Genomic DNA, 26,436 nt, shown 5'->3' with positions numbered 1-26,436 from the left:
TCGCAACGGAAAATATTAGGTAATACTAATACCAAAGGCAAATACCAAGTGCAAAAGCAGTCGACAATCAAAAGTGTATTTATTTCAGGTTGACGGCGAACGCCATCTCGTGTACATGAATGAAAATATAAACTAACTATGGAGGGAAGCAAAAAAAAATCAGATTGCCGGTAATGCCACTATTAGAACATTTCGAAAAGTACAAATGAGGCGACTTGTTCCCCTGTGTTGACCACGTGAAGAATACCCGCTTTAAGGTCAACAAGTCTCGTAGACGAGTTGAGTAAAATGCGACTTGGAACATGGGGATTGCTTCTAAATTCGACGCTTCCTTTGAGTCGCACGACCTGTATAACAAAAAAATTTTTAAATAAAAGATTTAAATCAGTTACACCAGTTAAAGTTACCATCATCGGGTTATTAATTTTCAGAGCAAAAACAATTTTTGGCAGTAGATGAACCAACGACATGCTGTGTTCAGCGTTAGACAGTTGCTGTACTCGTACAGGATCACCGGGTGAGGCCAAATAAAGATTGAATTGCGTCGGTAGATGACTGCGGTTTGGCACCGGAAGTGTAGACGGATCAATGGTGGAACTTAATGGGGCTTGGTTCGTTGAATTCGCAGATCGGAGCATAGTTCTTTTCAGTACTTCTTCAATAAGTCCAAAATCTAGAGTTCCAATGAATACTTTGACATACAATTCAAATTTTAACTGAACTAAAAAAAAAATACCATCCCCATGGGCATCGAGATCGTTCAATTGTTGCGAGGATTTTACAGGGGATTGGAGTCGTTTAGTTGGCGACTGTTTCTTTGAAGAATCGGGGAATCTTCTTCTCTTTGACAAAGGAGTTTCCTCGCTTGATTCTTCTAAAGACAAAACAGTTTGTTTGTAAATAAACAAATGAGTGTGCACTGCGAGGCAAATTTTGTTTAAAATTCAGTTATCATTACCGTTGGCACGAGATGTTGAAGGCCTAATAAGTGGAGTTTCCTTTTGCGATCTCTTGTGCAGTTCTGCATTTGCAACCTCTTCTGGAATGCTAGTAGACTGCTCAACTCTATTCGGTGAAGATTCCTTGACCAAAGTAAGCGTTCGCCTGGGAGTCCGGGGCGGTGGTACCGGTTCGGGTAGGAAACGGAATTTCGAAGTTTTGGGTGTACCCAATTCTGAAACTTTGTTAGCGACTGAGGCTTGCGTTTTAAAAGTGGGCGAAGGAACCGAAATTTTATGACTTTTTGTTTTCTGACGACTGAGAAAAATGTTATCGTCTTCGTCGTCATCTTCGTCTTCCACTTTGTCGTCCTCTTCGTCTTCCACTTTGTCGTCCTCTTCGTCTTCCACTTTGTCGTCCTCTTCGTCTTTCACTTTGTCGTCCTCTCCGTCCCCAACTTCGTCCTCTACTTCGTCCTCTACTTTGTCGTCCTCTTCGTCCTCTACTTCGTCCTCTACTTCAGATTCTGAGCTGCTCAAGAAACGGTACTTCCTTTCTACAAATACAAATGAACATGAAAACTTTTAATTCGCGAAAATTTAGTTTTAAACAACAACCTTTGGATTTGTCTGCGGTTTTTAAGGTCATCCTATGCGCTTCGTCATTTTTAGCTTCAGAATTTTTAGTTTCCACTCTACTGTGGTTGTCTATAATTACAAAATAAACATAATTATGTAAAACGAAATTTAAAGTTTCACAAATATTTACCTAAGGACTTGGTAGGAGAACTTAAACTTTGTCTCTTTGGGCGACCGATACCACGACTGCGAGCCTTGTTTTCACGTAATGTTGGGTCTAACAATTCAAATTTGTATAATGGTTAATAAGACAGTTTCAGTAAATAAGACTTTTTTTTTTTTAAATTAAGCCACAATTCCTAAATTAACTTGCCCGCAGACTTTATGGGTTTACTTTTCGATCCTCCTGCAGACAAATCCGTTTCCACTACTTCATCCACAATTGTTGAAACTTTGTTCCCGCGCGGATTTTTTTTCGTAATGTTATCTACAGAAAAAAAGAATTCAAATTTCAAGAAGCTGCTAGATGAATTTTGAAAACATGCAAATTAATTGTTCAAAATACCTTTGTCTACATGTTCGGTGGATGATGTGGCTGGTTCTTCAGCTGAGATAGTTTTCCGTTCTGAAGCAACAATGGGCCGTTTCGCGGCTGGTTCAGGTGAATCACCAGTTTCTGTAGATCGGCTTTCGGCATTTGTCTTTCCTCTAATTTTAGCCGATGGAGGATTTTGAGTGGTTGCTTTTTCCTTATTTCTAGCTGATGGTCCTGGTTTCGTTTTTTTATCAAGTTTTTCCGACAAGGATTCGGGCTCTTGAAAAAAATCAGCCGAATCGGAATTTGTTCTCACTTTTTTCTTCTTTTCAATTGGTGCTAGTAACAGCATAAATTTTTCAATAAAAAAAAAACTTGAAAACTTTTTAGGATTAAATTTACTTTGTCTAGTAGTAGCAGGTTTTCTTGAGAAAGAACCTTTCAGTTGGTGCTCCCGGTCTCCTAAAAATAAAATTCGATAAAGCAATTCAATACGCAACATTGAAACAGAAACATTAGTGTGATCACAATTCACAATGATGCTTACCTGTCTTGTTCAATTTTGCTGCATTTTCTTGGCCACTGATTGACACTCTCTGTTTTTGGGATTGAGTAGTATCTAAGAAATAGTTTTCATTATAACAATCTTGACAAAATCTGTATTTAAACATAATTAAATAACAAAGGAATGTGTTATCTTTTACTTGTATGAGACACTTGAGGGCTGAATCCAATGAAATCATCTTCGAGTTCATCATCTCCAGAGGCATCACTTCTTTCTTGATCTGAGGCAGATGAATCATAAAATGGATGCAGATCCTTCCTATTAAAAGACACACACATTAAGACAGATGAAGATGTGTCGAATAATGAAAGGTCTTACTTGGCTTTATTTTTACTGTACGAAGATGCAGTAGATAGTCTCGTGTTCGACATTCTTAAGTTTGACTAGGAAGGGCTAGGAAAGTTCTGCACGACAGTGTTTGGAATTGGAAATATGTTTTCTCCGAATTTTCCGAAATTTAAAGAGTTTTAAAACGTGTAAAAGTAAAGACGAGAGATAAAATCTTACTGAAACTTCCAACTTGGCGAACACTGTACAAATGCTCAAAAATTACCAATGGTAACAGTTGACATTAACTATTATTAAGCTGTCACCTGGCGGGATTTATTTACATCCCGCTATTATTGTTCATTGTTGGGATCAGAGGGCTGGGATTGTGCTTTTTCGAATGCGTACCACCTACTGCAACGTTGTGACTTGTGTCGTATATAATATATATTTAACGCTGATCTTCTGTCAGCTTCTGCGCTTCTGTCATCCGAATTACGAAAAGCTAATAAACTCCCAAGTCAACATTAAATATCGCCATAATATTTTTATTTTTTTATTGGATAGGTCACTGGCGACGTTACTTAATAACATCAAAAAGAAAATCGCCTGTGCTTCAATTTATGTATGCGTCGATGCAAAGATTTGTGTCTGTCAGACTGTCAGTTTACATCCATCGGAAATCATTCGTAATAATAATGTGAAAGCGAAAAAAAAAAGTAAACCAGAGACCCGAAACTAGGACTTGGCTACATCGATAACCTAGCTGAATCGAATTTTGGTTGACACAATCAGAATTTAGGACATATCCAGCGCAACATTTGCCACACGAAATAATAAATAAAAAAAAAACTCGTTTTGAGGCATCGGCGTAAATACAAGAGCATCTTTGTGACTGCAAAGTGCAATAACGCCGCCAAATACATTTGTAAAGGATAGACTGTAATTGCGTCTAGTACAAGCGCGTCAACAAACTCTTGACGAGCACTTGTATATAGGGGATGAGTTCATTTAGGCTTATTCATTGAGACCACCACCTGTATGTTCAACAGCATCAGCATTTTTTTGTATTAGAAATTTGAAGCCACAAAAAGGATTTGTTGAAAGAAAGGAAAGCACGTCGACAATAAGAGAAAGTTCCAAGATGTGAAATGTTCCACATGTTTTTATAATTCAATAGCTATTATTTAAAAAGTCTGCATATTTTCGCACGCGAGAAATTCTTGTCTTTTAAAAAATACATTACATTTCACATTTTTTCCCGTTCCGCCTTTAAAATATACAGTTATGGAGGAAACGCAGCGAAGGAGAAGAATTCGACAAGACACACACTTATGTAAATTCTGATGTTCTGCCGTGTCGGATTTGTTTTTATGTAGTCGTAACGAATAGCTCATCAATCGGTATTTATTTATTTATTTTAGTTTTTTTTTTCTGACCCCTTTCATTCAATCAGAATCTAGGCCACATTCTCTATTTCGATGAATAGATTCTCAATCAGCGGCGATCACACACCTAGAAAGTCTTTGGACGACAGCAACAGGGTACCGGTATACTATTTTTCAATGCTTAAATGACTACCGAGAACGAATATAATACAGGTCGCGCAATGAAGACTTGTTTTGCGCATTTGACCAACGAACGGATTTTTTTTCGTTAGGCACATGTTATTTAGACGACTGTTTGGTTTTAAGGTCGTTGATTCAACTTCTCTGAACCTGTTTGTTGTGTGTCCCAAATTATATTCACAGGATATCATACTCGTCTAAATGCATCCGACCCACTAAATAATGCAGTTGTAATTTTTTTTTTTCGTTTTGTTTCGGGTTTCGCCAAGTACATTAGACACACGCGTATAGAAATTCTCCCAAATTCACGTTTTGTCGCTATGCATAATAGATGCGATGCCTTTCTGTATAGGTCAAGTTATTGTCATTATCAACAGCCAGCCAAAAAAGAAAAAAAACGTAATTTAGTTCATGGGTATTGTATTCACAGCCTAGTGCCAGGCATGACAGACATTTTGTCACATAAACGCCGTACACTACGGGCATAACAACAACAACAACAAAAGTTTAAAGAGCTACATTTAGACATTTACGCTGGAAAGGTAAGGGTATCGTATGCCTAAATCAAGTTCATTCAAAAACTGGTTGGCTCAGCCATCAACTAGGAAATGAAGCTTGCCAAAGTGTTGCACGGCGTTCATCGACCGTAAGCAGTTTGAGGCCCGTCTTGATAGATTATCGGCTGCTCGTAAATCGGTTGAGGTGGGTATCTAGGAGCTGCGGGCTCATAAGACGGCGGGTTGTAAGGAGCTACTTGCGGAGCGTATTCCTTCGTATAAGTTGTCACCAGTCCAGGAGCGCCTACTGGCCCAGGAGCGCCAACAGGGCCTGGTTTGCCTGGATAACCATCTTTACCCGGATATCCAACAGGCCCGATGGGCCCGATTGGCCCAGGGCCGCCGGGGTAGCCTGGAGCGCCGGGCTTTCCTTGTGGCCCAACTGGGCCTGGACCACCGGGGTAGCCTGGAGAACCAACTGCGCCTGGAAGACCATCCTTTCCGGGTTTGCCATTCAATCCTGGTGCGCCTATAAAAATACACGGATAAGAGAAATAATGTTGTGGGCTGAATTTTTAAACGTCAAATCTTATACCCGTGTATCCTGGAGGTCCCGGCTTTCCGTCTTTGCCTGGGTATCCAGGACCGCCAGGGAGACCGTCTTTTCCGGGTCCGCCGTTGTAGCCGGGTGGGCCTGCCGGACCCTTTGTTAGAAAAACAAAAGAAAAATGATTAAACGAAATTTTGTTTTTGAATCTCTATAAACAATCCTAGTACCTGAGGCCCAGGAGGACCAGGAACCTTGCTAGGAGCGCCAGGAAATCCATCTTTTCCAGGTGCGCCAGCATAGCCCGGTTTACCGGCTTCGCCTTTAGCTCCAGGGAATCCAGGAAAACCGGTCGCCCCTGTTTTTCCTGGTAAACCTTGAGGTCCTTGAAGTCCAGGCGCCCCAACGGGTCCAGGGCCACCGTTGTAACCTGGCTTTCCATCTTTGCCCGGGTAGCCTGGTACACCTGGAGGTCCAGCAATGTTGGATGCGACAGCAACGCCAGGTGGGCCAGTTTCGCCTTTTTGTAAAAATTTTGAAATAAAATTTTAAGGCTTACTTTAATTAATTTACGAAAACAAAATTTTACCTTTCGGTCCGACAGGTCCAGGACCGCCGGGGTAGCCGTTTTTGCCGGGAAGGCCTGGAGCGCCGGTAAGGCCAGGACTGCCATTAGAACCATTATCTCCTTTTTCTCCTGGAGCACCATCTTTTCCGTCATTTCCGGGCGCTCCGTCATAGCCGGGCGGGCCTGATGGACCTTTCTCACCGGGAGCGCCGTCGTATCCTGGACTTCCATCAGCCCCTGGTTTCCCATCTTCACCGGGAAAACCCGGCTCACCAGCATCTCCCTTTTCTCCCTTTTCTCCAGGAGCTCCCGGTTCTCCAGGAGCGCCGGGCGGACCGGCCACGATTTTCGTTCCGTAGTCGTCGGTGTAAATGGCATCTTTTCCGTCGGCGCCATCTCTTCCGTCCTTGCCATCCAGTCCATCTTTTCCGTCGGCTCCGTTTTTGCCGTCAGCGCCATCTTTTCCGTCATTACCGGGAGCCCCCTTCTCACCTGGCGATCCATCTCTTCCGGCAGGACCCTTGAGCCAGGGCAGGTACTCATAGAAGCGCTCCCATTGCTTTTGAATGGCGTCAATCTGTGGACGTTCATTGGCCGGGTAAGCACTTGAGGCTCCGTATGGGTTCAACGAGTTCCATTGCTGCTTGGTGATTTTGACAGTTTGGCCAACTTGAGGAGGTTGACCGTACTGAGGGGCAGCAATAACGGCTGCCACCAAAAGAGGTAATAAAGCCTACAACACAGCAGAAAACATAAATGTAACAATAAATTCAAATTTAAATTTAATTAAACTATATTGCTCACCGTTGCCTTCATTGCTTGTTCTTGTATGAATGCTGCAGTTGTACAGTTGCAAATGTCTGGAGCTAGGACCTACCAAAGAATGTCGGCTATAATTTCAATGGGGGGGAAATGATACAAAATAATTTTAAATGGCAAATGTTGGACGAAGAAAGAATACGAATTTGAGGACTTACCTGTTCAAAGAATGACTTGTTATCGCCGTTCTCGGCTCAACACTGACACCAAAGGGATGATGAGCGCCTTTTTATGCTCGAACTCAAACAAGAAGGTTGAAGGGGGGCAAGCAGAAAGAAGAGGAATTGTATCTTGTCAATCGGATCGAACGGAATAGTTGGTCAGTCGGTACACCTATAGGACGCACCTCTTTTTCAAACTTGTTTTTTTATAAAAGGGAAAGCTTTTGACAGCAGCAGTAGAAGGGAAAGAGAAAATGGGCGAGGAGAAAGGACAGAAAATTTTGAACGATTTTTGGCGTCATTTTCTCTGCGAGACAGAATTCCTGCAAGTTCTTGAGCAGGAAGAGTCCGACGAACGACGACCCACTTTGTCCAACTGTCCTAATGCAGGAACAAGTCGAGCCGCTCTCCCTTACTCTAGATATCTGGATATGCAGAGCATTTTTCCTTTTACAGGCGAAAAAAAAACTGGCCTAAGCGAGTAATTATCATACGTGTTTGTTCAAGATATAGACGGACTTAACATACATTAACCAATTATGTCACGTCCTAAATTTCAAAAATAAAAAGGTTGCTTAAAATTTTAAGGCAATCTTTGTTCCCCTCGATAAATCACGCAATCATTTTTTTAAATATTCCCCGTGACATCGGTCAAATATAGCACAATTCGGCACAATTTCCCCCTACGTCGTCCATCAAAAATAATTAGTACACGCTGGCTAATTATTTAAAAAAAAAAAAGAAAAGAATGAGGGTTGTGGAGATGGGTGCGGCCACACTGAATAAACCTGATGGGTCAATAAGATAGTTCTTGAAAAAACGCCAGAGCTCTAGACGACATTCAAAAATTCGGTTGTTTTTTTGTTGCTATTCGTCATGATATCCGAAATGTGAATAAGGAATGGAGCCAAAGTCAATTTTATAAATGTCACGAGTTCATTTATTTCTTTTTTTTTCTTTCCCAAAAGAAAAAAACTTGTGAATGTGTTTGATATAAAATGGAATTTCTTAAGCATCAAGTTTTTTTCAACAGGATTTCTCGATACTGGGACACAAACTGTCTAGTCAAGTTTAGGTAGAAATCTGGTTCACCGGGTGAATAATCATTGTAGACGTAACCTTTATTTGTTTTCGAAACAGCCGGTTCTATCTGTGTTCCTTCATGCCACTCGTTGAAAGAGGTGATGGAAATTAACGGTGGACTAGTCTGGAGTGCCGTCGTCCAAGCTACTTTGTAGTACTTCCCGCTTTTGCGTTCTCTGGTGGTCTTGGCATTCCACGGACGGACTTGAGTGTCTTTGTAACCGGGACCAACGGACGGAACAAACAAGAGCCCATTCTTTCTAGCAAACGCAGACAAACTTTTCCAATTTTTCCACGAACTTCCATAGGAAAAGTCGTTGGCAGCAAAATATGTGTAAAATCCGTCAAACCCTCCAGACACAATATCTTGTCTAACGAGCAGTTTGACAAGCAAACATTGCAGCGGGGGAAAAAAAAGTTAGACGATAAACTAATTACGTAAATAGTATTTCTGAAAATTACTTGTGACGAAGTTCGACGACTAGTCCGAGGAAGATAGCGTCCATATCCGAATTTCTGATGGACTCCTTCCCGCCAATACTCAGCACGGAACTCCAGCTATTGGGAGAGTTGAGATACGAGTCGTATACGTAAAAAACTGGTAGAGGTTTCTTTGAACGAGATTTTTGCATTTTGTACAAGGCAGAGTGATTGCCTGAGAGAGAGAAAAAAAGGTAGACACGTGTTTGTAATTAGAGAATCTTTTAAATATTATTTTCGATAACGTACCATATTTGTTTATTATGTACTCTATGTTTTTGCGTAAATTTTCAGGAGTTCTTCCTATATTGATATTATTGGGGTTAATAAGATAAAATGCCACTGTGTGTCGGCCTTCGAGATTTTATTGTTGTGAGGGTCGTTCGTATTTAAAAAATTACTATTCACTGATGATTCTATAGACTTGAAAAAGATTCTTTTACTATATACCTCCGATTGTCCAAAATGAAATAAATCCAAATCATCTATTGATTTTTCCATAATACTAATAGCGATAATAACACCGGCTATTCGGCTAAATGATTCGTAGGTACTGCGAAACTAGCAGGCGTAATTAATTGTCCTGTTCTTTTTTGTGATGTAATATCCTGCATTGCCAGATCACGAAATAGTCCGTATCACACTCTGTCAATGAAACTCCTCCCACAACCCTGCTCCTCCCATTTCACACATATAAATATTCTTGTAAAATCAACCAAATCAGATGTTGAGATAAAATCTAGCACATTATTTGAAGAATTTGATGGGGAATCGGAAGGAATTCACACAACAACAAACAAACTTGGAATATGAGTCGCAGCTTTAAAAAACGTTTTTTCCCGCCCCTTTTGCACCTTCAACAATTCGTAACTAATTAACAACTTGACTTATCGTTATAAACTTTTGCGCGTTAGTTGGACAAACGTCTAAGGAATCGAATAAAGTTAACGCCAAGGGCTCACGTCAATTCATGCGAGCCACACCTGTTCCACAGTTTGTAAACTGTTATTCAGCCAATCACAGAGCGCCATTGATTCCCTTGGGTTTAAATAATAGTTTTTGGCCCTGTGTTCCTCCCCGCCCATTTATGCCGCTAAAAGCCTTCTAGATTTTCAATCAAGTTGAAAATCTCTCAGGGATAATAAAATCCATTTCAAATAAGCAAGTTTAACTTTAAACTAACCTTCATAAGGCTCAATGTGAAAAGAAATTTTCAGCCCATAAATTCTGGCAGAGTCCAAAAACATTGGGAAAAGTTGGTCAAATGGCTTTCCTTCTTTGTCACCTGTAAAGGAAATATTTGGAGCATTGAAACCTGTTTTGTTTTTTTCTTATTTTCATTTCTTTTCTCTATAAAGCTTATAAAACTTGTACAGAAACTTACTCAAGTCAGGTGGATACCAGGAAATAACAAGTACTCCTATTCCTGATTGCCTTATCCACTTCATATGTTGGGCCACAGTTGCAGGATTTTTGGAACTGTAACAACCCAACAGGGGATAAAAATTTGCACCTAAAAGAAAAAGATTTAGTTAGACTGCAACTTGCAATGTAGTCACTAGTATAAAGACTAACCTATATCATCTGGAGGTGAATGCTTCCCGACAGGATATATATTGGTGTCTTGTTTGTCCCAGTTTGGGATGTACTCGTGACTTTATAGCATAAACAAATCAAAGTTTAATTATATGATTGCTTTTAGATATTAATTTAAATATTATTACTTCCAGTGCAGATATACTGAATCATCTTCTGGATTTCCATACCACGGGTAATAGAATACATGTGTTTCATGGGACAATAAAACTGCATCATTTGCATGTTGCACAGAAGCATCTTTACGCCAAATATCTGATGCAGACTGAGTCACATTTTTCTGTTCAAAAAAGAGGTGTTCTGGATGGCTTTTGCTGGATTCACTGGATGAATAACTCAAGTAATGGCGAATCAAAAAAAATAAAAAGGTACAAAACAACAGTGTAGCAATTACATTTTTGCACAAAAAGTAACAATTTCTCTTTGGAATCATCATTTAAAAATGTCTCGATTTACTAATTACATACAACATGTTCGTGTATGACCAATTTCAATTCAACAATTCGAAAGCAGACGACAACCTTGCATGATTGCATCATTGAAAAATCTAGTAAAATAGAAAAAATTATTTCTGAAATAAAATTAATTTGTAGTGACATTTTATTAGATTAAGCAGAAAATTTATTTATTTTCATTCATTTCTTTTAATTTTTGTTGTTTGTATTAAAAGAAATTATTTGCATTTGCATTGCCGTGAAAAATCTGACATTTCCCTTCGTCTGCTCTCTTACAGTATTGAAAAGGCTTCTTCATCCTCAAGTTTCTTAACACGTCGTAAGCCCGAAAGAGTAAAAAAAATAAAATAATACGACTCAAAGATCTTCAAGATGTTTGAGATAAATAGTGAATTTATTTTTCAAAGTGTTTTTACATTTATATGGCTAGAGTTTAGCTGGGAAATGTACCTGTCATATCGTCAGGTAGGAAATGGTAGTAAACCATAGTTCACGCGGAGAACGCAGCCGGCTATTAGTTTATTGTTGACGTGTTTGCATTTTTCGCCATGTGATTGCTTGAATGTTTACTTCATTTTTGTTTTGTGCTTGCATTTCTAGCACCAAGTTTACAAGAAGAGTAGCAAACCACCCCAGGAACTTGAGGAGCATTTCAACAACGAAACATTCCAGAAAGCCAGGCTTTATGGACTTGATAAGAGTGGATATGGCATAGCACATGGATTATTCAATCAAATATTTTCCACAGTAAGTCAAAAATATTCATTGCTAAACATGTTCCAACTCAAGTTATTAATCATCTTGAATCATTTTTTCTAGGTACTGATTTTGCTGAATGGTCATGCCTATTTCTGGAACCTATCCCGCTCAGTTCTGTTGGCATCAGGTCTATCTGCTGATAGTGAAATTATTAGAAGTATGGTCTTCACTGTCATCTTGAGTACTTTTAGTACCCTTGTTGATATGCCATTCACCATTTACTACACCTTCTGGCTTGAAGAAAGGCATGGATTCAACAAACAGGTATGGACAGTAGATAACTATATAAAGATAATAAAAAATTAGTAATTAGTAATTGTATTTGTTTTCCCAAGACTCCTGGATTTTTCATCAAAGACACTATTAAGAAGTACATTCTTGGCATACTGATCTCATTACCCTTGGTTGCTGCTGTGATTTTCATTGTGCAAAGTGGTGGAGATTATTTCTTCCTCTACTTGTGGATCTTTGTCACTCTGGTGATTGTGCTGCTGATGACAGTCTATCCAGACTATATCGCACCTCTATTCGATAAATACAGCCCCCTACAGGAAGGCGAGCTAAAGTCACAGATTGAAAAATTGGCCGCCTCGATTGATTTCCCACTGAAAAAGCTTTACGTCGTAGAAGGTAATCGTTACTTATTATACCACTTCCTAGCACATTTAATAATTTGCAATTGTTCCTTAAAAAAAAAAAAGGTTCCAAACGTTCGTCCCACAGCAACGCCTATTTCTATGGCTTCTTCAATAACAAGCGAATTGTGTTGTTTGATACGCTCATTGAAGGATACGTCAAGGAGGAGTCGGAAACTACAGACAGCACTACAAAACCTCCCAAAAAGGGTTGTAATAATCCTGAAATTCTAGCAGTGCTCGGTCATGAGTTGGGCCACTGGAAATTGAACCATGTTACCAAGAACATTGTCATCTCTGAGCTGAACATTCTATTCATGTTTACGGTTTTTAATATGCTCTTTCAATACCAACCTCTATACGAGGCTTTTGGATTTCACGACAGCCAGCCCATCTTCATCGGCCTTTACATCGTAACGTCGTACATTTTCTCACCTTACAACGCCATCCTCTCCTTTTTGACGACATTGCTGAGCCGTCATTTCGAGTTTGAAGCGGACCAATTTGCCAAAAAGCTCGGTCATGCCGTCAATCTCAAGTCTTCGCTAATCAAGCTCAACCTGGACAACCTGGGTTTCCCGATTTACGACTGGCTCTACTCCAGCTGGCACCACTCTCACCCGACACTTCTCCAGCGGTTGAACGCCCTAGAAAAAACCGAGTAAAAAAGCGATGGCTAGTGGATCACCTACGTAATTCCAACTACCCTACGTGCTGCACAATTGCGACCTATACTAAAGTATCCCGACAAACATCATCATTCAACTTCTTGTCCGAGTGGCTTATTACAGCATTTTCGTCGTGATTGAGAAAGCATTTTCTTATAACGTGTGACAGAACGGTAATATCATATTTGATAATTGACCACTTAACTTAGCAAAGAAAGAAAGAAAAAAAAATGTTGTGTGATGTCATAAATCTAGCTGAAAGTACCAAATTAATTTGCTGGCAAGTGTTGTATCATTCCGATTCTAGTCCACAAATGCATCAACACAGCTAGCACACAAATTTGCAACGAAATGTAGGCCAATTGGACTCAAAATACAAATCATCAGAAGTTTTTAATCGCAAATAGTTTGATGAATTCAGCGGGTTAACTACAAGTAAGAAATTATTCTTAGTGGCCGCCGCCGTGAAATGGTACAGTAGAATACGTAGACTGGATTTCGAAATGCCTTTCGTTTTGTTTTGTTTTGTTTTATGTCCCTCTTGTTTAATTGATTAATTAGCAAAAAGGAAATGGCGTTTATTATATAAAGAGGGTAAATGATCAGTTGGAAGTCTCTGTAGAACCGCAAATCCATGCATGAAGAAACTTAAAAAAAGGCTTAATGCGCTTGTTGATCTTTTCATAAATTGCTGCACATCCGGAATGTTTTTGGCCCGAAACTTGCTTTTCTTTTCTTATTTTTTTTTCTGAATGGGTTTTTCCACAGTTTTCAACTTTTTTTTTTCAAAATCAACTGTTCAGTGGACGCACACACAAGATAGCTAGAAAAATGGAATAGTAGAATGGTAAAGACGTGATTTAAAGCTGCCGGAGGGCCGAGATGATATTCCTAATTGATTGTGATGGATTCGACGTAGGGCACTCAAAGTTGAAAGAGCAAGTGCAAGATTTAAAAGGTTTTCGTCTTTAGCAGCGCTGCCAGTTGTTGCTGCTGGGCTTCTCCCTGCATCGCAATCAACACTGGTGAGTCCTTTGAGTTTTCGAATGGTGGTAAGAACATTATGGGGGGTTCACGCTGGTCGAACTCGTCCGGGAGCTGTCCAGCAGTTGCTGGCTCTGAATAGGCAAAAAGACGATAGGTTAGTTAGGTTAGGTTGAAATTTAAATCGTAAATGTCGGGTGATTCGTTGCCTTTATTGCTGTTGGCGTCTACGATAATAGATTCCTGCGGCGCAGTCGGTGCGGGAGCCGAGACCACGGGATTGGATACGGATACCACTGTGGCGCCGTTCGGTTCCGAGTTCACGTTGACAGTGACAGAGACAGACGTGCCGGGGGGAACGGCCGACGGGACTGACAAAACCAGTTGAATTCCCTGAGGATTGCCGAAACGATCAGCAGCGTTGATTGCTGCCGGAGCGATGTATTTGGAGATAGGCTGTTGTTCCACGACAAAATCACCAGGTAGCCGCACAAACTGTTGCTCTGGCTGGCCAGGATAGTTTGCTCCCAAATAGGCCCCCGGATAGTAATAAGGTGATCCACCCAGACCATCAATACCGTATGCATTTGGAACGGGTCCAGCTGACGCGACGGCCAGAAAAATCGCCATAATCTGCATCCAACCAAACAGAGATACTATATAGTTGCATATCAATCAGTCACATCTCTTCTTCCCACACACAAACACAAATGTTCCAGGTTCCTTGTGGAATGGCTCATGTCCTTTGTTCCGCAAGACCAAATGAGAAGAAAAAAAAGGTGACTATTGAGTTAAATTCGAGAACTGGTTATTCACCTGCCTAGCTCCTACCCAAAAAAGGTGATCTTTCTTTTTTATTTGTAATTTTATTTCCAAGAGGAGAAAAGAAACAGAAAACAAAATATATATAAACACCAAAGAGTTCAACCGTGTCCTTGAAGCCTCGTTTGGCAGAGCCAGAAAAGGTTCTATCTCTTTCGTTTCTTATTTTGAAAAAAAATAAAATACAATTGACTGGAGATCATTGGTTCGTGACGGTGAAGTTTTCCTTTCTATTCCGCAAATGACTCGGATGTTTTGAACCCTTTGACTGTGTGCCATTTGTTCTAAATCCCATCATCTTTTGTTGCAAGTTGCGGGGGGTAACGTTTAAGGTGAGGCGCGGGGGGAAAAAATAAAATAAAATTGCCGAGCGGACAACAACACAAGACCACCGGCGGCCGTTGGACGACGATGATGAATATTCGACAAATGAAGGTCGAGGAGGGCGCAGATGGAAACCGGGCGGAATGCAAACTGCTGCTGAGCTTGCTGCTGCACTCGACTGCAAAAACTACCTAAACCTCGCCCAATCGACCTCTAGGAGCCCAGAGGCGATTATCGCGAAGAGTCCAAACGAGATCTCTTTCTGTCTTCTCCTTGTATGACCCTCGACTCTTTTACTTTTTCCGGAATTAAAGTGCTAAGATGTACCGGCCAGCCGCCAGCCAGCCTGAGTACGTCGTCTACAGACAACACCAGTCTCATCTCCTTTTCTTTAAATTTTTGTCTAAATTTTTATTATCCCACCACCGTCAAAGAATTAAAAAGGTAACGACCGCTTTTATCAAATAAGGCAACAATCCAAGTGAATTGGGCTGCTCCTATAGGACAACTACATTTCGTTACGATGGTGTCGTAATTCGGGTGTGACGAAGGCCGCGCTCAGATTTGGCGTGTCGTTGACATGACAAGGAAAAAAAGCTATTTCAATGAGAAGATCCAAACGAGATTGCCCATGCAAAGGAGAGTGACCGTGATATCAACTTATTCAATATTAATTGCCAATTAAACGCCCCAAAAATATGTCCCACGTACAAGTGGGAGCACTCTTCACTGCTGCCTGCCGATACAATGCGCTCTTCACTTTCATCATCGCTCAATTTCTCCGAGCTCGGCGATCACCTGCACGCGTGAAAAATCTTTCCAGCCGCTGGCAGATGGCCAGCGTTGCTATATTCACCCAATTTCTGCATCGAATTTTGGTTCTTGTTGATCAAACGTGAAAACAAAATACGACACAAATCACGACCAGCGAGAACAGTGTGCGATCATTCTCGACTTCAATCGAAATGTCAACGATATTATACAATAGCCCGGAAAAATCAGAAACATATTAATTATGAATATCTGTTACAACTAAACACAGCCCGGTGAAGATATGTTGTTTGGCTCCTAATTATTGATAACTAGTAAGAGAGTGTGAATTAACTTACAAAGATCTTCATGGTTGGGGATGAAGCTGCAGAAAGGCTGCGTGCGCTTGGTGTGTAAAGGTGGCGGAGCGAGACTAAACCGACACTGAAGGTTTCAGATCTCTGAGACTTCAATTTATGCCCAGTGAAACATGGGGCGAAGCAGCCAGTGCTGCTGCGGCAGCACTTCCAGCAGACGGGCGATAGTAGTGGAGCGTTGGGGCAAAAAAACACACACACACACACTGGAGCTGAGCTTCCCATAGTCTGGCTTGACACTGAAAAAAGAATTTAGTAAGAGGCAAAATTAATTGAATAATTTGAAAGACGTGAAGGTAAATTGAAAGAAAAAAAAAACGTACCGCTGACCTGACACATACTGCGTGCATACGTGAATCATACATTTGTTTAGCGCAGCTGGCAAACATCTCTAAATTCGTTCCAGTGATCCATCACTAAAATAGGCTGTCAACAAACATCTTAATAATTCACGAAATAACAAGGATGGGGAACTATCATCACTGTTAAATTTGGCGTTTCTAAACTTCTGTAAGACATCTAAATAATAATAACATTGTTTAAACCGTGCATTAAATCTAACATTGAAAAATAACACTTGATTTCGTTATAGGCGACCTTGATGAAGAATCTCACGCGGAGAGACCTTGAGGAGCGCAGCGCTCTTCTAACCACCGCTCGAATTATTTTCAGGTTAAATTTTCAACTAATTCATAATCGGCTCACATTGAGAAAAAAGAAAAAGGTCGTGACATGGCCATCAAATTCTTTGTGCAGGAGACGGTAGCGCTTTTTGTACGAGTTCATTACCCTGGCGAATAGCAACTTTGTTGATTGCAACTGAACACATTTGCGAGATGGAAATGGCCGTGGAGTCGTTAAGATTAAAAAAACCTAAGAACGTGACTCAATGGCCAAAGTGACAAACTGTTGAAAATATTGCGGCCACACCCGGATACAGAAACAGTATGTGGAAAAAATATGATCAAAACGGTCGTACACGAATGGCGACAAGCGGATGCCGATTAGTCATCGAAATAAAAAAGAAAATCTTTACGGCCACGGGCCGCTGATAATAAGTTGGCTCTATACACATCCACGCGACGGAGCAAAAATGACCGAAACCGGCATCTTGAATGCACTCCCGGGGGCGCTCAAGGCAAACGGGCCAAAGGATGAGGGATATCGAGTTTTTTTCCTCGTCTTATTTTTTTTCTTCTTCTTTGGTTTTGTCTACCAAACATTTTCTCTGATGCGCCACGCGTTTATGTGTGTAGTACCCACATCTCCATCTCCCTTCCCCTCTCGATAGAGGCACGTATGAGAGAGTTTATACCTGGTTGGTAATAATTGATCGTAACCTTGGCCATCGGAAGAGATAACCCTGTGTCATTTTAGTAACTCACATGTCCAGTGTTACTACTATCATATTTTCGGCTGAGAACAAAAAAAACGCCAGAAAATGGTTAAGGCGGGCAGCAGACAACAATGCGGAATGAATAGAAATCGGATGAATATAGATACCTTTTCCGATTGCGGCTGACAGTTGATTTATCCTACCATCGTGAACGCTGTCTCAAAGGAATGTTATTCACCGCTCGAGTCAAGTGATGGTTATCTCACCTACGTGTGTAGCAAGTTCTCCAGCAGGTTGAGATGTTCTTGTAAATGGTTTCCACGCGGATGTACTTACAGCGTTTTAAGTTGCATATGGGGATACTAATGAACCAGCTTCTATAAAGGGACATGAATCAGGAATGAGTGGCACATTTTCTTTTTTCTTTTTTCAGAACAATACGAACAGTTATTTTCTATGAATTGTTGCTCTTACCTGCTGATTTGCTGACCGTCATCATCAACAAAGTTGGTCGTTGCCAACCATCACCAACCAACCGCGCGCGGTCAGGAAATTCAACAGCGGTTTTGTACTTTTGCGTGTCGTGCGAATCGTTTTTTTTTTTAAGCAGTCGTGACACGTTCTTCTTGTTTCTCCTCTCCATCGTTTTCTTTACGTGTTTTTTTTTTTTTTTTTCGCAACAGTGACTAGTTTTTTTTTCCTCTTCCGCCAACCGCTTGCGGCTTTATCCGATTTGTACTTACCATAATGCGATTCCAACCGCAAAATCTCCCGACTAATGACGATATACTACCTTTCTTGGAATCCTTTTGGCAATCACTTGTTTATTTTTTGAAATGTAAATTATCAATTTAGGAATCTCGATTGTTACTTAATCAACAGTGTCCACCTTTTGACATTTTCAAAATAATTTTCAACGTGAGCCATCGCAAAACAGCAAATAACGATTGGGGGGGTTGAATTCTTGGGAGGAGATGGGGTCGGAGAATAGTCATCACAGTCTCTTTCAATTGTTGTTGCCTTAGAAGTCGTTATTTGTCTCGTAATCGTCATCAAATCCCTTGGGTTTGGCTTTACAAACGTTGAGGTGGACATTATATTGCTGGTCCAGGCCTAGGTAGCTGTCCGACATGAAATACAATGTCAACATCATGCGGCCGAGTCTTGCGGGGGTCGTGAAACTCAGTTGTTGTGAGCACTTCACTCTAGGCAAAGTCACGCGTTTCATTGCTAGCAATTCCTGTTTCTCGATCGATCCCAGGGTTAGAAACCAACCCTCGTCTTTGGGTTTGGGAAATTTAGGAGCGTAAACAGTCCGGTTACTGCGGCCGGATGGGTTGTTCCCTTGGCCTCCAGCGCCGCCACCCAGAGATTGCAAACTTGCGAATTTTTTGGGTCGAGCTCCTCCAGTGGCGACAGGGGTTACCTCAAACAGGCTCTGGCGAGTGAAAGTGACATCCAGAAGGCACTCTTGATCTGCGGGTACGTCAATCCATACGGTCTCTTGAAGCCCGCAGTTGGGGATAATGGACAAGGGCACCGATGTCGTTCCAAACCGGACAGACATTGCAATGTCGATGACGGGTAAATTTGAAAGAACTTGACGGACTTCCTGGATTTGATCCGGGCTGAAATCGGTGGCCAGTAGATTGCACATTTTCGCATAGTCGACAACAAAGGCTTTTTGCAAGACGGGCAAGAACGTCAGAGGTTCTTGAGAAGATCGAAGGACGGGCAAGATGAAAGAATCAAAGTGTGGAAGCATGAGAATGGCTGGATCTTCAATCCACATCGCTTGAATCACCATCTGGAGTAACTGTTGGATACGCAAAGTGGTCGCCAGCCAACCGCCTTCGGCCGCCACATCCATCATGGCTTGCAAGATTCGGATCGCCTGATCCAGCACCGATTTGGTGTCCGTGACGTAGTCGGCGCAGGGCAAACTCAAGCGCGAAAAATGTGACTGGAAGAGCAAATGGGCCTTGGTGTGCGATGAATCGTACGTGTAAGGGTTGACGGGCAAAAGGCATTTCTTGGCCAATTCGGCATTGAGCAGGTCCTCGTTATGGCGAACGGGAAGTTCGTTATATTCGTGAGCATCACTCAAAATGGATAAAAGATCTTCGAGTTTCGTTTCGTGACCCAATCGATCGCGGAACAACTGCAACGTGTGGTAGCTCAGGTAATAATAGGAAGCGATCCGGCCGAGTGAAGTGGGTACAACGCGGCCACCTTCGTCCTCTATTTCAAGACACGACGCGGCTTCCAGGACCGAGAGGGAGCGATGAATGAGCGACGTCAGATAATGGTTGACATCGGTAGGTTCCAGTTGTTCCAGTCCGTAATAGGCCGGGTTTTGGAGCAATCGCCGGAAGAAAAACGTCCAAGTCAGATAGTCAATTGCATCCTGTTTGGAGCAAATCGTGCCAGCCACAATTTCGGCGTTCAAATGTTCCGGCAGCACATCCAGCAAACTGGATTCGACAGGAAATGGCTCGTACAAAAATTTTTTGTAAAAATCTTTCTTGATGTCGTGCACAAGGACACAGGCGACTCCGTGATCATCATACTGTGGTCGTCCCGCGCGACCCATCATCTGCAATACTGCAAACAACAACAACAACAACCGGTTTTTAATCGACCATTTTGAAAGAAATGAAGGACACGAAGGCATTCTTCTTCTTACCATCTGTGATTGGCATGTCGACGTAACGACGCGATTTTCCGTCGTAGTATTCGGTGCCCTTGATAACGACCAAATGGGCAGGAAAGTTGACACCCTATTTATCAAAATCGCAATCTGTTAAATCAACACAAACACTGTTTTCTACTTAAAATAAATAAATAAAAAATCTTACCCAGGCTAAGGTAGCCGTCGCAATGAGAACTTGAATTTTTTGGTTGACAAACAATTCCTCCACTAAACGGCGATCCTTCTCTGTCAGACCAGCGTGATGGATGCCGACACCGAAAGAGAGAGTCAACTTGAGATTTGGATCTCGGATGGAAATGGTGAGCTGCTCCATGTCTCGCTCTGGCATACGAACAAACTGTCGAGGGCTATCCTCTGCAGCTAGATAACCGATCAGGTCCAGGGCAGTCAACCGTGTTTGACGTCGAGACGAGACAAATACCAACACCGGCTTGTCTGGAGAATGCTGCTTGATAGCCTGAAACGTGGGTTTATTCATCGTGGCCATGCGGGGGCAATAGTGCTTACCGGGGAACCCGGAAATGTGAACTTCCAACGGAACGGGACGGACGGAGGGTCGAAAATTGAAGAGACCAACTTGGCCAATGTTGAGCCAATCGGCCAAATCGCGTGCATTGGCAACGGCAGTAGACAGGCCGATAAGGCGCAAAGAGCGACCAGTGTGTGACGCGATGAAGTTTGTACGGGACACGATGACCTCCAGGACTGGACCGCGATCTTCTCCCAGCAAATGGATTTCGTCGATGATGATTAGCGCTACAGCGCGAACGTAATCGCGAGTCTGCCAAGATCGACTAACACCATCCCATTTTTCAGGAGTCGTGACGATCACATCAGCCCGGCTGATGGCCCTGACGTCAGGTGTGACATCACCCGTCAACTCGACAACATTTTTGCCCAATCGGCGGCCTAGGCGCTCTCGCCAATCATCCATCCGCTCCCGCACCAACGCTTTCATCGGGGCGATGTAAACCACTTTGGCTTTTGGGTATTCCCGAAAGACACGGAACATGGCGATTTCAGCAACAATGGTTTTTCCCGAACCAGTGGGTGCGCCCAGCAAGACATTATGGTCCGTGTGATACAAGACGTGGAAAAGTTGCGTTTGAATGGGGTTGAAATAAGGGAACGAGTAGAGACTTTGCCACTCTGGATTCTTTAACGCAGCGACGGGCAACGGTTTCAGGTCCAACAGCCCGGTGTGTGGCGGATGGCGTTCGGGTAGGATGAGATGCTGGAACGAAATTGGATAAGTGGTTTCGCAGCGGAGCCAACGGTCGCTGACAATGCGGATGTAGTACTGCGACGGCAGTGGCTCAAAGATTGGGATGGTGAAGACAATCACTTGCTCCTCCTTGCGTGTCACTTGTTTCTTTCCCAGCGAAATGGATTCGTAATGATATGTCGTGTTGTTTTCAGGATCTTCCACCCACATCCAAAACGGCTCCGACGAAAGACCGTGAATTCTGTCGTTCCAGCGAAAATCGGGTCGGATGCTGAGTCGAATTCTCAGCACCGTTCGCGTGATGGGTTGAACCGTAGCCTCTACATCCAGGTAAGGGAACTCGGATGCATTCCGCTTAACAATTGGGCCTGATCTTTGATTTTGAATCATAAATCCAATCTCTTTGCTGTCCATCTCGCGCAGTCGTTCAAGTGATAACTTTTTCTCTTCCAACTTGATGATAATATCTTGGCCGAGAGTGCCAAATTGGCGCAACGGATGCTGAGAGTCCCAAACTCGTTGCTCAATCATACTATTAGGACGAAATAAAAATTGGGTTAGGAAACTTTAAATAGAAAATTATAACATGTGAAATGATCTTACTTGGAAACCCGAAGAACTCTACCGGACATTAATGGCCAATTTTTGCGCAAAACAATCTCGAAAAGAGCTCGAGCAATACGAGACGAGTTTTGGGCGATGAACGACTGATCGGAAATTAAACTAAACGAGTTGACGGATCCACGCGAGACGTAAGTCTGCATCAAAATGTTGACTTTGCCGTGAATATTCTCGCTCCCGCCGCTGACAGGCAATTCACAGTAAGTATGGAGATAATCGTCAAGCTCATCCAGCTCGTCATCACGCACTTTGAGCTGGTCAAACTCAGTTGCCATGGAGATAAGGGCGAAAATTTCGGCATCATTCATAGCTTGATGCATTTGCTCGTTGAAAATCTCGACTGTGTCGTATTTGATGTAAAAGTGGCTAGCGGTTCGACCCAAATCGGTGGCGTGCAACAATCCAGTCTTTTCTTCGAAGCGGATCATTCGGGCTTTATCCAAGGATCGGGCAGCCATAACGATCAATTCTCGACGTTTTCCTCCCAAGTGGGGATCGTCAAATATCTGTTCCAGGTTGATGCCGTAAGCGATAGGATTTTTCCTCATCCGAATGAACAAGTAGGTGTAACTTAGCCACTGGACGGCTTCGTCAACATTTGCAACTGTTCCGAGCGTAATTTCAGCGTTTAGGTTGTCTGTCATGGATTTTTCAAAGCTGCTCTCGATGGGATATTGGCACGTCAGCAACGAGAGGTAGTGGGCTAGCTTGTCGTGGGATGTGATGATAGTTCCGTGTCCTGATTTGTCAAATTGGGGTCGACCAGCTCTACCAAAGATCTGCAGAACATCCAAGATGCCGATATCGACAAAGGCTCCGTGTTTAGCGTCGTAGATCTCGGTTCCTTTGATGATGACTGCGTGAGCAGGCAAGTTTACACCCCTAATTTTACACAATTGAATGAAATCATTCATTAACTTGTATTAATATTGCCTTGGCATGCCAAATTTTATGAATTAAGAAAAGTTTATTCAATTACCATGCCAAAGTAGCTGTGCAAACCAGGACTCGCGCCATTCCGTCGGAAAACATTTTCTCCACAAGGTTTCGATCACTCCTCAGCATTCCGGCGTGATGAATTGCGAAACTACGAGCCATTTAAAATATTAGCTAACATAAACAGAACAAATACAAGCACCTACTCACCCATCTTTGAACAAGTCGACAAGATGCCTATTCCTCGATTTCCCTGCCGTTCTCATGGCGGTGCTGAATCCACTATTATCTTCTGGCTGGAATAAATGTAACTGATTTTTTTCCTGCGCGATCATCCTTAAAGTCTAAAATATGCAAACAATTTGTTAAAACAGGAAGTTGCAAAAAACATTGACAACATGTGATACCTGGGCTGTCTTCAGAGTGGCGTTACGGGCATGGACAAACACCATCACTTGATGTCCCTGCTGCACCATGGCGGCGACCTTATCATAACAGACGAAATCCATCTGTTGCATTTGTCGCATGGGATTCACCTCCTTCACACCGATGAATGTTTGAGATAAAGGCACAGGTCGGAAGCGCGAATCAAAGTAAAAGAGCCCCTTGTATGGATTGACGTGCAGGAATTGCGCTACGTCAACGTAATTGGGCAATGTGGCCGAAAGACCCAAGATTCGAATCATCATCTGGGACGATTCAACCTGGCGCAGCGTGCGGGCCACAAGAGCTTCAACTACGGGACCACGATCGCCGTGAAGTAAGTGAACTTCGTCGATAATTAGTAATTTTACCAACTGCGTCAATGCAATGTCACCTGGAATCAGAACATAAATCAATTAAAGACAATTATCGACCATAGAAAAATGAGACCAAAGTCAAGTTTCAACAAACCAGTGCTTTTCCTGGTAATAACATCCCACTTTTCGGGTGTTGTGATGAGCATCTGAGTGGCCATGATTTCGGCCTTGGTCAACTGCATGTCACCCGTCAACTCACGCACTAGCATACCCAGTGGGGCCAAGCGTTTCCCGAAATTCTCTGCCATCTCGGCTGCTAAAGCTTTCATTGGCGCCACATACACAATCTACAAGTAAAACTGTGAGGGTAAATTTCAAAAGAATTTGTGAATGTACTTTACCTTAAACTGATCTTTTCTTTCAAGGACTCCGTTAGTGATGTACTGCTTGATTTGATGCAAAATTGTCAACATAGCAATGTTCGTTTTACCGGCTCCGGTCGGAGCGCAAACTAACATGTTCTAAAGATAGAAAATAATTGTATGAAATTCTGAGTGGTGCGGAATTTGTTGGCGTTTTCCTTCTTACTTCATTAGTTCGGTAAGCGGTTTCAAATACTACGCTCTGAATCTTGTTCAGATTTTTGCAGTTGCCGAATGCCTTTCGACTTATGTCATCCAGTGAAGCGATGGGAATTAATTGGTTTCCTACTTCAGTTGGTGCTGGTTCTGATAGAGGAATGTTGATTTCCTCATATTTTGCGGTGTTGGTACGCACCGCAGACTCTGGCAACGCCATTTTCTTCCCACCAACGAAAGCTACGAGAAAAAGGTCAAGTAATGAATCATCTTAAAAATGGGTTAAATGATATTCAACATACATGAAGATTGTTTCGCCTCTGCTATTGAATCGTAAACGTTGGGATATTTGATTGCTTTACTAGCGGAATGTTTCATAATTGGAAGGGTCGAAGCCATGACCAACTGTTGCTCTCTACAAGAAAGAACGTTTCAGCAATTAATAATAGACAGCCCAAGAATGATGGAGGTATAATAAAGCTTACTGAAACATTTTCATCGATGACGCCTCTTCTACGTCATTCTCGTATCCTTGACGTAACTTCTGAAATCGCTTTTCCTCTCTTCGAACCTGCTTCATCAAATCCTTTTCCTGGGCAGATTGAACAAGCACTTGCCCACTGATAATGGGGCCAGCAGAATAAGGTTTAGGTTTGGATGAGGCCATGGCAACTATATAGAAATTTATTTAAATAAAAAGTAATTTAGCGAGGTGAATTATTTTGATTTACCCTGAGTGGCAATCGATTTTTCTGCTTTCTTCATTTCCTTCCTATGTTCCAAGAGCTCTTGTATCAGTTCAAATCGTTCAAATCCCAGCAAATCAAAGAACTAAAGCAGAGACAACACAATGAACTTGATTCATTTGAATTTACACTGCAAAGCACGATGGATAATATATTACCTCCGTTTGTAATTCATCGTCCGATTTACTAGAGCACAAAACGTTCATGATGGAATCAACGAGATCCGTAATGGGAATACTGAGAGCATTGCAATTAGAAAGAGCTAGCTGCTGTTCAAGCCAACCACGACCATGTGCTTTGCGCTATGATGAAAGAGAAAAATGTTTCTCATTTTCAAAAAATAATCAAATAAATGGTACTCATTCAAATACCTCATATACTCTGGTCTCATTTGTTTTTGCTTCTTCCCATTTGAAACTAATAATATCTTTTTTGGTAAGTCCATCAAAATTGCTAGTGGGACTTCCCCAATCTATAAGCACTTCAACTCCACTGACAGAAACTTCATCTACTGGGTATATCTTCACATCTTTGCCAAATTCGGCTACACATTCTTCTGGGTTTTCATTCTTGAGGTACTTCATCACATTCTCAGGCAACTTGTTTGCCAAGTTTCTTACGTGCTATTTTTTTAAAATAATTAGCAAGTTTTATAGCGAAAAATAAAATCTGAAAATACTTTGAGTGCTTCTTTTCCGAGTGAAAGATCAATTATTCCAAAGCCCAAAGAGGAGAGGTTTTTGGAGGTGACATCTTCCTTCTCCAAAAAGTACAAAAGTAGACCAATAGCACAATCCTCTACCACCTGTGCCCCACACTCATCTCCAACTATTTTATGGGCAACCTGTCTAAGAGGATTCAGCAGTGCTCTGGTATCTGCTGTATTTTTCCCCGATTTCTCCAATTCCCCAACCAAACTCACCCATGTGATCCTGTAAAAAAAATTTAAGTTTTTAGTTTAAAAAAACAATTTGAAGATTGGACAATTCTTACTTGTTGCTTTCTTCCTGATGTTTTATCCTAAGCTCACTTAAATGACAAGATGATGTATCTGTCAATTTACCACATGTGGGAGAACCTAGATTGGTAAAAGCCCTCAGTGCTCTGGATAAACGAGGAGTAGGTTTCATTCTAGTTGTGAATTGATGGAATATATTACACCATTTAAGGTTTAATTAACCCTACTGAGAAAACAAAACTTCAATCGAAATGTAATTCACAAACCGCATGCAATATTTGATGTTACCGACTCCAAGGATTGAACTTATGAATAATTTCCTGCTTTACAAACACACACACAAATATTTTATAATACGTAATTGACAAATTTAATTGACTACGGGAATGCAAGGATGGACCTGGACGATAAGAGGCACCGGTAAAATTTCTTCTTTCCAGCAATCGGTTCGTCTGCTTTGTTTTTTTCGCTTTCGTTTTCAAGTGACAACGCTAGGTGGTGTGGTCGTAGCCCCAGCTGGTTCAATTTAATTCAAACTGATTCTGCTCACAGTCACACGGCACAGCCATTAAAAATAGGGAAAGATACCGATACCTTAGTTTAGAC

At 41.9% G+C, this 26,436-nt stretch overlaps 5 protein-coding genes across 10 annotated transcripts; 1 reads left to right on the top strand and 4 right to left on the bottom strand.

Moving 5' to 3' along the window:
* Window positions 1-60: 60 nt before the first annotated feature.
* Window positions 61-26,277, bottom strand: LOC124314611 (activating signal cointegrator 1 complex subunit 3-like). Of its 4 annotated transcripts, XM_046779826.1 has the most exons (23): window positions 26,119-26,276; window positions 25,866-26,056; window positions 25,552-25,804; window positions 25,244-25,495; window positions 25,031-25,174; window positions 24,858-24,957; window positions 24,612-24,798; window positions 24,429-24,541; window positions 24,137-24,366; window positions 23,950-24,069; window positions 23,703-23,895; window positions 23,216-23,625; window positions 23,019-23,152; window positions 22,852-22,959; window positions 21,855-22,754; window positions 20,172-21,783; window positions 20,000-20,093; window positions 19,546-19,917; window positions 1,332-1,453; window positions 959-1,295; window positions 737-874; window positions 408-673; window positions 61-347 (listed from the first exon to the last, which is right to left on the bottom strand). In XM_046779826.1, exons 2-23 carry the CDS (start codon window positions 26,000-26,002, stop codon window positions 183-185), a joined length of 6,387 nt encoding a protein of 2,128 aa, XP_046635782.1. In that variant the 5' UTR covers window positions 26,003-26,056; window positions 26,119-26,276; the 3' UTR covers window positions 61-182. The 4 variants fall into 4 exon arrangements, with proteins under 4 accessions (XP_046635782.1, XP_046635781.1, XP_046635779.1 ...); XM_046779825.1 differs by having other exon boundaries at window positions 737-871; window positions 959-1,453; window positions 26,119-26,277; XM_046779823.1 differs by having other exon boundaries at window positions 959-1,453.
* LOC124314705 (collagen alpha-1(I) chain-like) lies at window positions 4,856-7,176 on the bottom strand. 2 transcript variants are annotated; one of them, XM_046780016.1, is made up of 6 exons: window positions 7,042-7,176; window positions 6,869-6,954; window positions 6,086-6,797; window positions 5,727-6,016; window positions 5,545-5,653; window positions 4,856-5,478 (listed from the first exon to the last, which is right to left on the bottom strand). In XM_046780016.1, exons 2-6 carry the CDS (start codon window positions 6,878-6,880, stop codon window positions 5,090-5,092), a joined length of 1,512 nt encoding a protein of 503 aa, XP_046635972.1. In that variant the 5' UTR covers window positions 6,881-6,954; window positions 7,042-7,176; the 3' UTR covers window positions 4,856-5,089. The 2 variants fall into 2 exon arrangements, with proteins under 2 accessions (XP_046635972.1, XP_046635973.1); XM_046780017.1 differs by having other exon boundaries at window positions 6,869-6,937; window positions 7,042-7,066.
* Window positions 7,189-10,817, bottom strand: LOC124314734 (glycoprotein endo-alpha-1,2-mannosidase-like). Of its 2 annotated transcripts, none has more exons than XM_046780070.1 (7): window positions 10,332-10,694; window positions 10,183-10,262; window positions 9,992-10,120; window positions 9,791-9,892; window positions 8,857-8,910; window positions 8,590-8,782; window positions 7,189-7,216 (listed from the first exon to the last, which is right to left on the bottom strand). In XM_046780070.1, exons 1-7 carry the CDS (start codon window positions 10,637-10,639, stop codon window positions 7,204-7,206), a joined length of 879 nt encoding a protein of 292 aa, XP_046636026.1. In that variant the 5' UTR covers window positions 10,640-10,694; the 3' UTR covers window positions 7,189-7,203. The 2 variants fall into 2 exon arrangements, with proteins under 2 accessions (XP_046636026.1, XP_046636025.1); XM_046780069.1 differs by lacking the exon at window positions 7,189-7,216 and adding an exon at window positions 7,919-8,498 and having other exon boundaries at window positions 10,332-10,817.
* On the top strand, window positions 10,943-13,112 carry LOC124314730 (CAAX prenyl protease 1 homolog). The gene is made up of 5 exons (XM_046780064.1): window positions 10,943-11,123; window positions 11,259-11,405; window positions 11,478-11,681; window positions 11,753-12,047; window positions 12,119-13,112. Exons 1-5 carry the CDS (start codon window positions 11,031-11,033, stop codon window positions 12,715-12,717), a joined length of 1,338 nt encoding a protein of 445 aa, XP_046636020.1. The 5' UTR covers window positions 10,943-11,030; the 3' UTR covers window positions 12,718-13,112.
* Window positions 13,241-16,331, bottom strand: LOC124314780. Its single transcript, XM_046780137.1, has 4 exons — window positions 16,301-16,331; window positions 15,960-16,216; window positions 13,914-14,337; window positions 13,241-13,838 (listed from the first exon to the last, which is right to left on the bottom strand). Exons 1-4 carry the CDS (start codon window positions 16,314-16,316, stop codon window positions 13,672-13,674), a joined length of 864 nt encoding a protein of 287 aa, XP_046636093.1. The 5' UTR covers window positions 16,317-16,331; the 3' UTR covers window positions 13,241-13,671.
* Window positions 26,278-26,436: the final 159 nt, after the last annotated feature.

This window comes from Daphnia pulicaria, chromosome 10 (genome assembly GCF_021234035.1).
Source record: "Daphnia pulicaria isolate SC F1-1A chromosome 10, SC_F0-13Bv2, whole genome shotgun sequence".
NCBI classification, from domain to species: Eukaryota; Metazoa; Arthropoda; class Branchiopoda; order Diplostraca; family Daphniidae; genus Daphnia; species Daphnia pulicaria.
The sequence above is the reverse complement of the archived record's forward strand: the minus strand, read 5'-3'. Positions and strand labels throughout refer to the sequence as shown.

Coding starts and splice junctions, on each gene's coding strand:
- LOC124314611 (XM_046779823.1), bottom strand. CDS start 26,002: ATGAAACCTACTCCTCGTTTATCCAGAGCACTGAGGGCTTTTACCAAT. Junction 1,454..19,545: donor TCTTGAAATAGAGGACGAAG/GTGGCCGCGTTG, acceptor AATCTGAAGTAG/AGGACGAAGTAGAGGACGAA. Junction 348..407: donor AAATTAATAACCCGATGATG/GTAACTTTAACT, acceptor TTTGTTATACAG/GTCGTGCGACTCAAAGGAAG.
- LOC124314705 (XM_046780016.1), bottom strand. Junction 5,654..5,726: donor CTGGTCCTCCTGGGCCTCAG/GTACTAGGATTG, acceptor TTTCTAACAAAG/GGTCCGGCAGGCCCACCCGG. Junction 5,479..5,544: donor GGGACCTCCAGGATACACGG/GTATAAGATTTG, acceptor GTATTTTTATAG/GCGCACCAGGATTGAATGGC.
- LOC124314780 (XM_046780137.1), bottom strand. Junction 14,338..15,959: donor CCCCAACCATGAAGATCTTT/GTAAGTTAATTC, acceptor GGTTGGATGCAG/ATTATGGCGATTTTTCTGGC. Junction 13,839..13,913: donor AGACGCCAACAGCAATAAAG/GCAACGAATCAC, acceptor TTGCCTATTCAG/AGCCAGCAACTGCTGGACAG.
- LOC124314734 (XM_046780069.1), bottom strand. CDS start 10,639: ATGATGATTCCAAAGAGAAATTGTTACTTTTTGTGCAAAAATGTAATT. Junction 10,121..10,182: donor TTCACCTCCAGATGATATAG/GTTAGTCTTTAT, acceptor TTTTTCTTTTAG/GTGCAAATTTTTATCCCCTG. Junction 8,911..9,790: donor TCACATTGAGCCTTATGAAG/GTTAGTTTAAAG, acceptor ATATCAATATAG/GAAGAACTCCTGAAAATTTA.
- LOC124314730 (XM_046780064.1), top strand. CDS start 11,031: ATGTTTGAGATAAATAGTGAATTTATTTTTCAAAGTGTTTTTACATTT. Junction 11,406..11,477: donor TCAATCAAATATTTTCCACA/GTAAGTCAAAAA, acceptor CATTTTTTCTAG/GTACTGATTTTGCTGAATGG. Junction 12,048..12,118: donor AAAGCTTTACGTCGTAGAAG/GTAATCGTTACT, acceptor AAAAAAAAAAAG/GTTCCAAACGTTCGTCCCAC.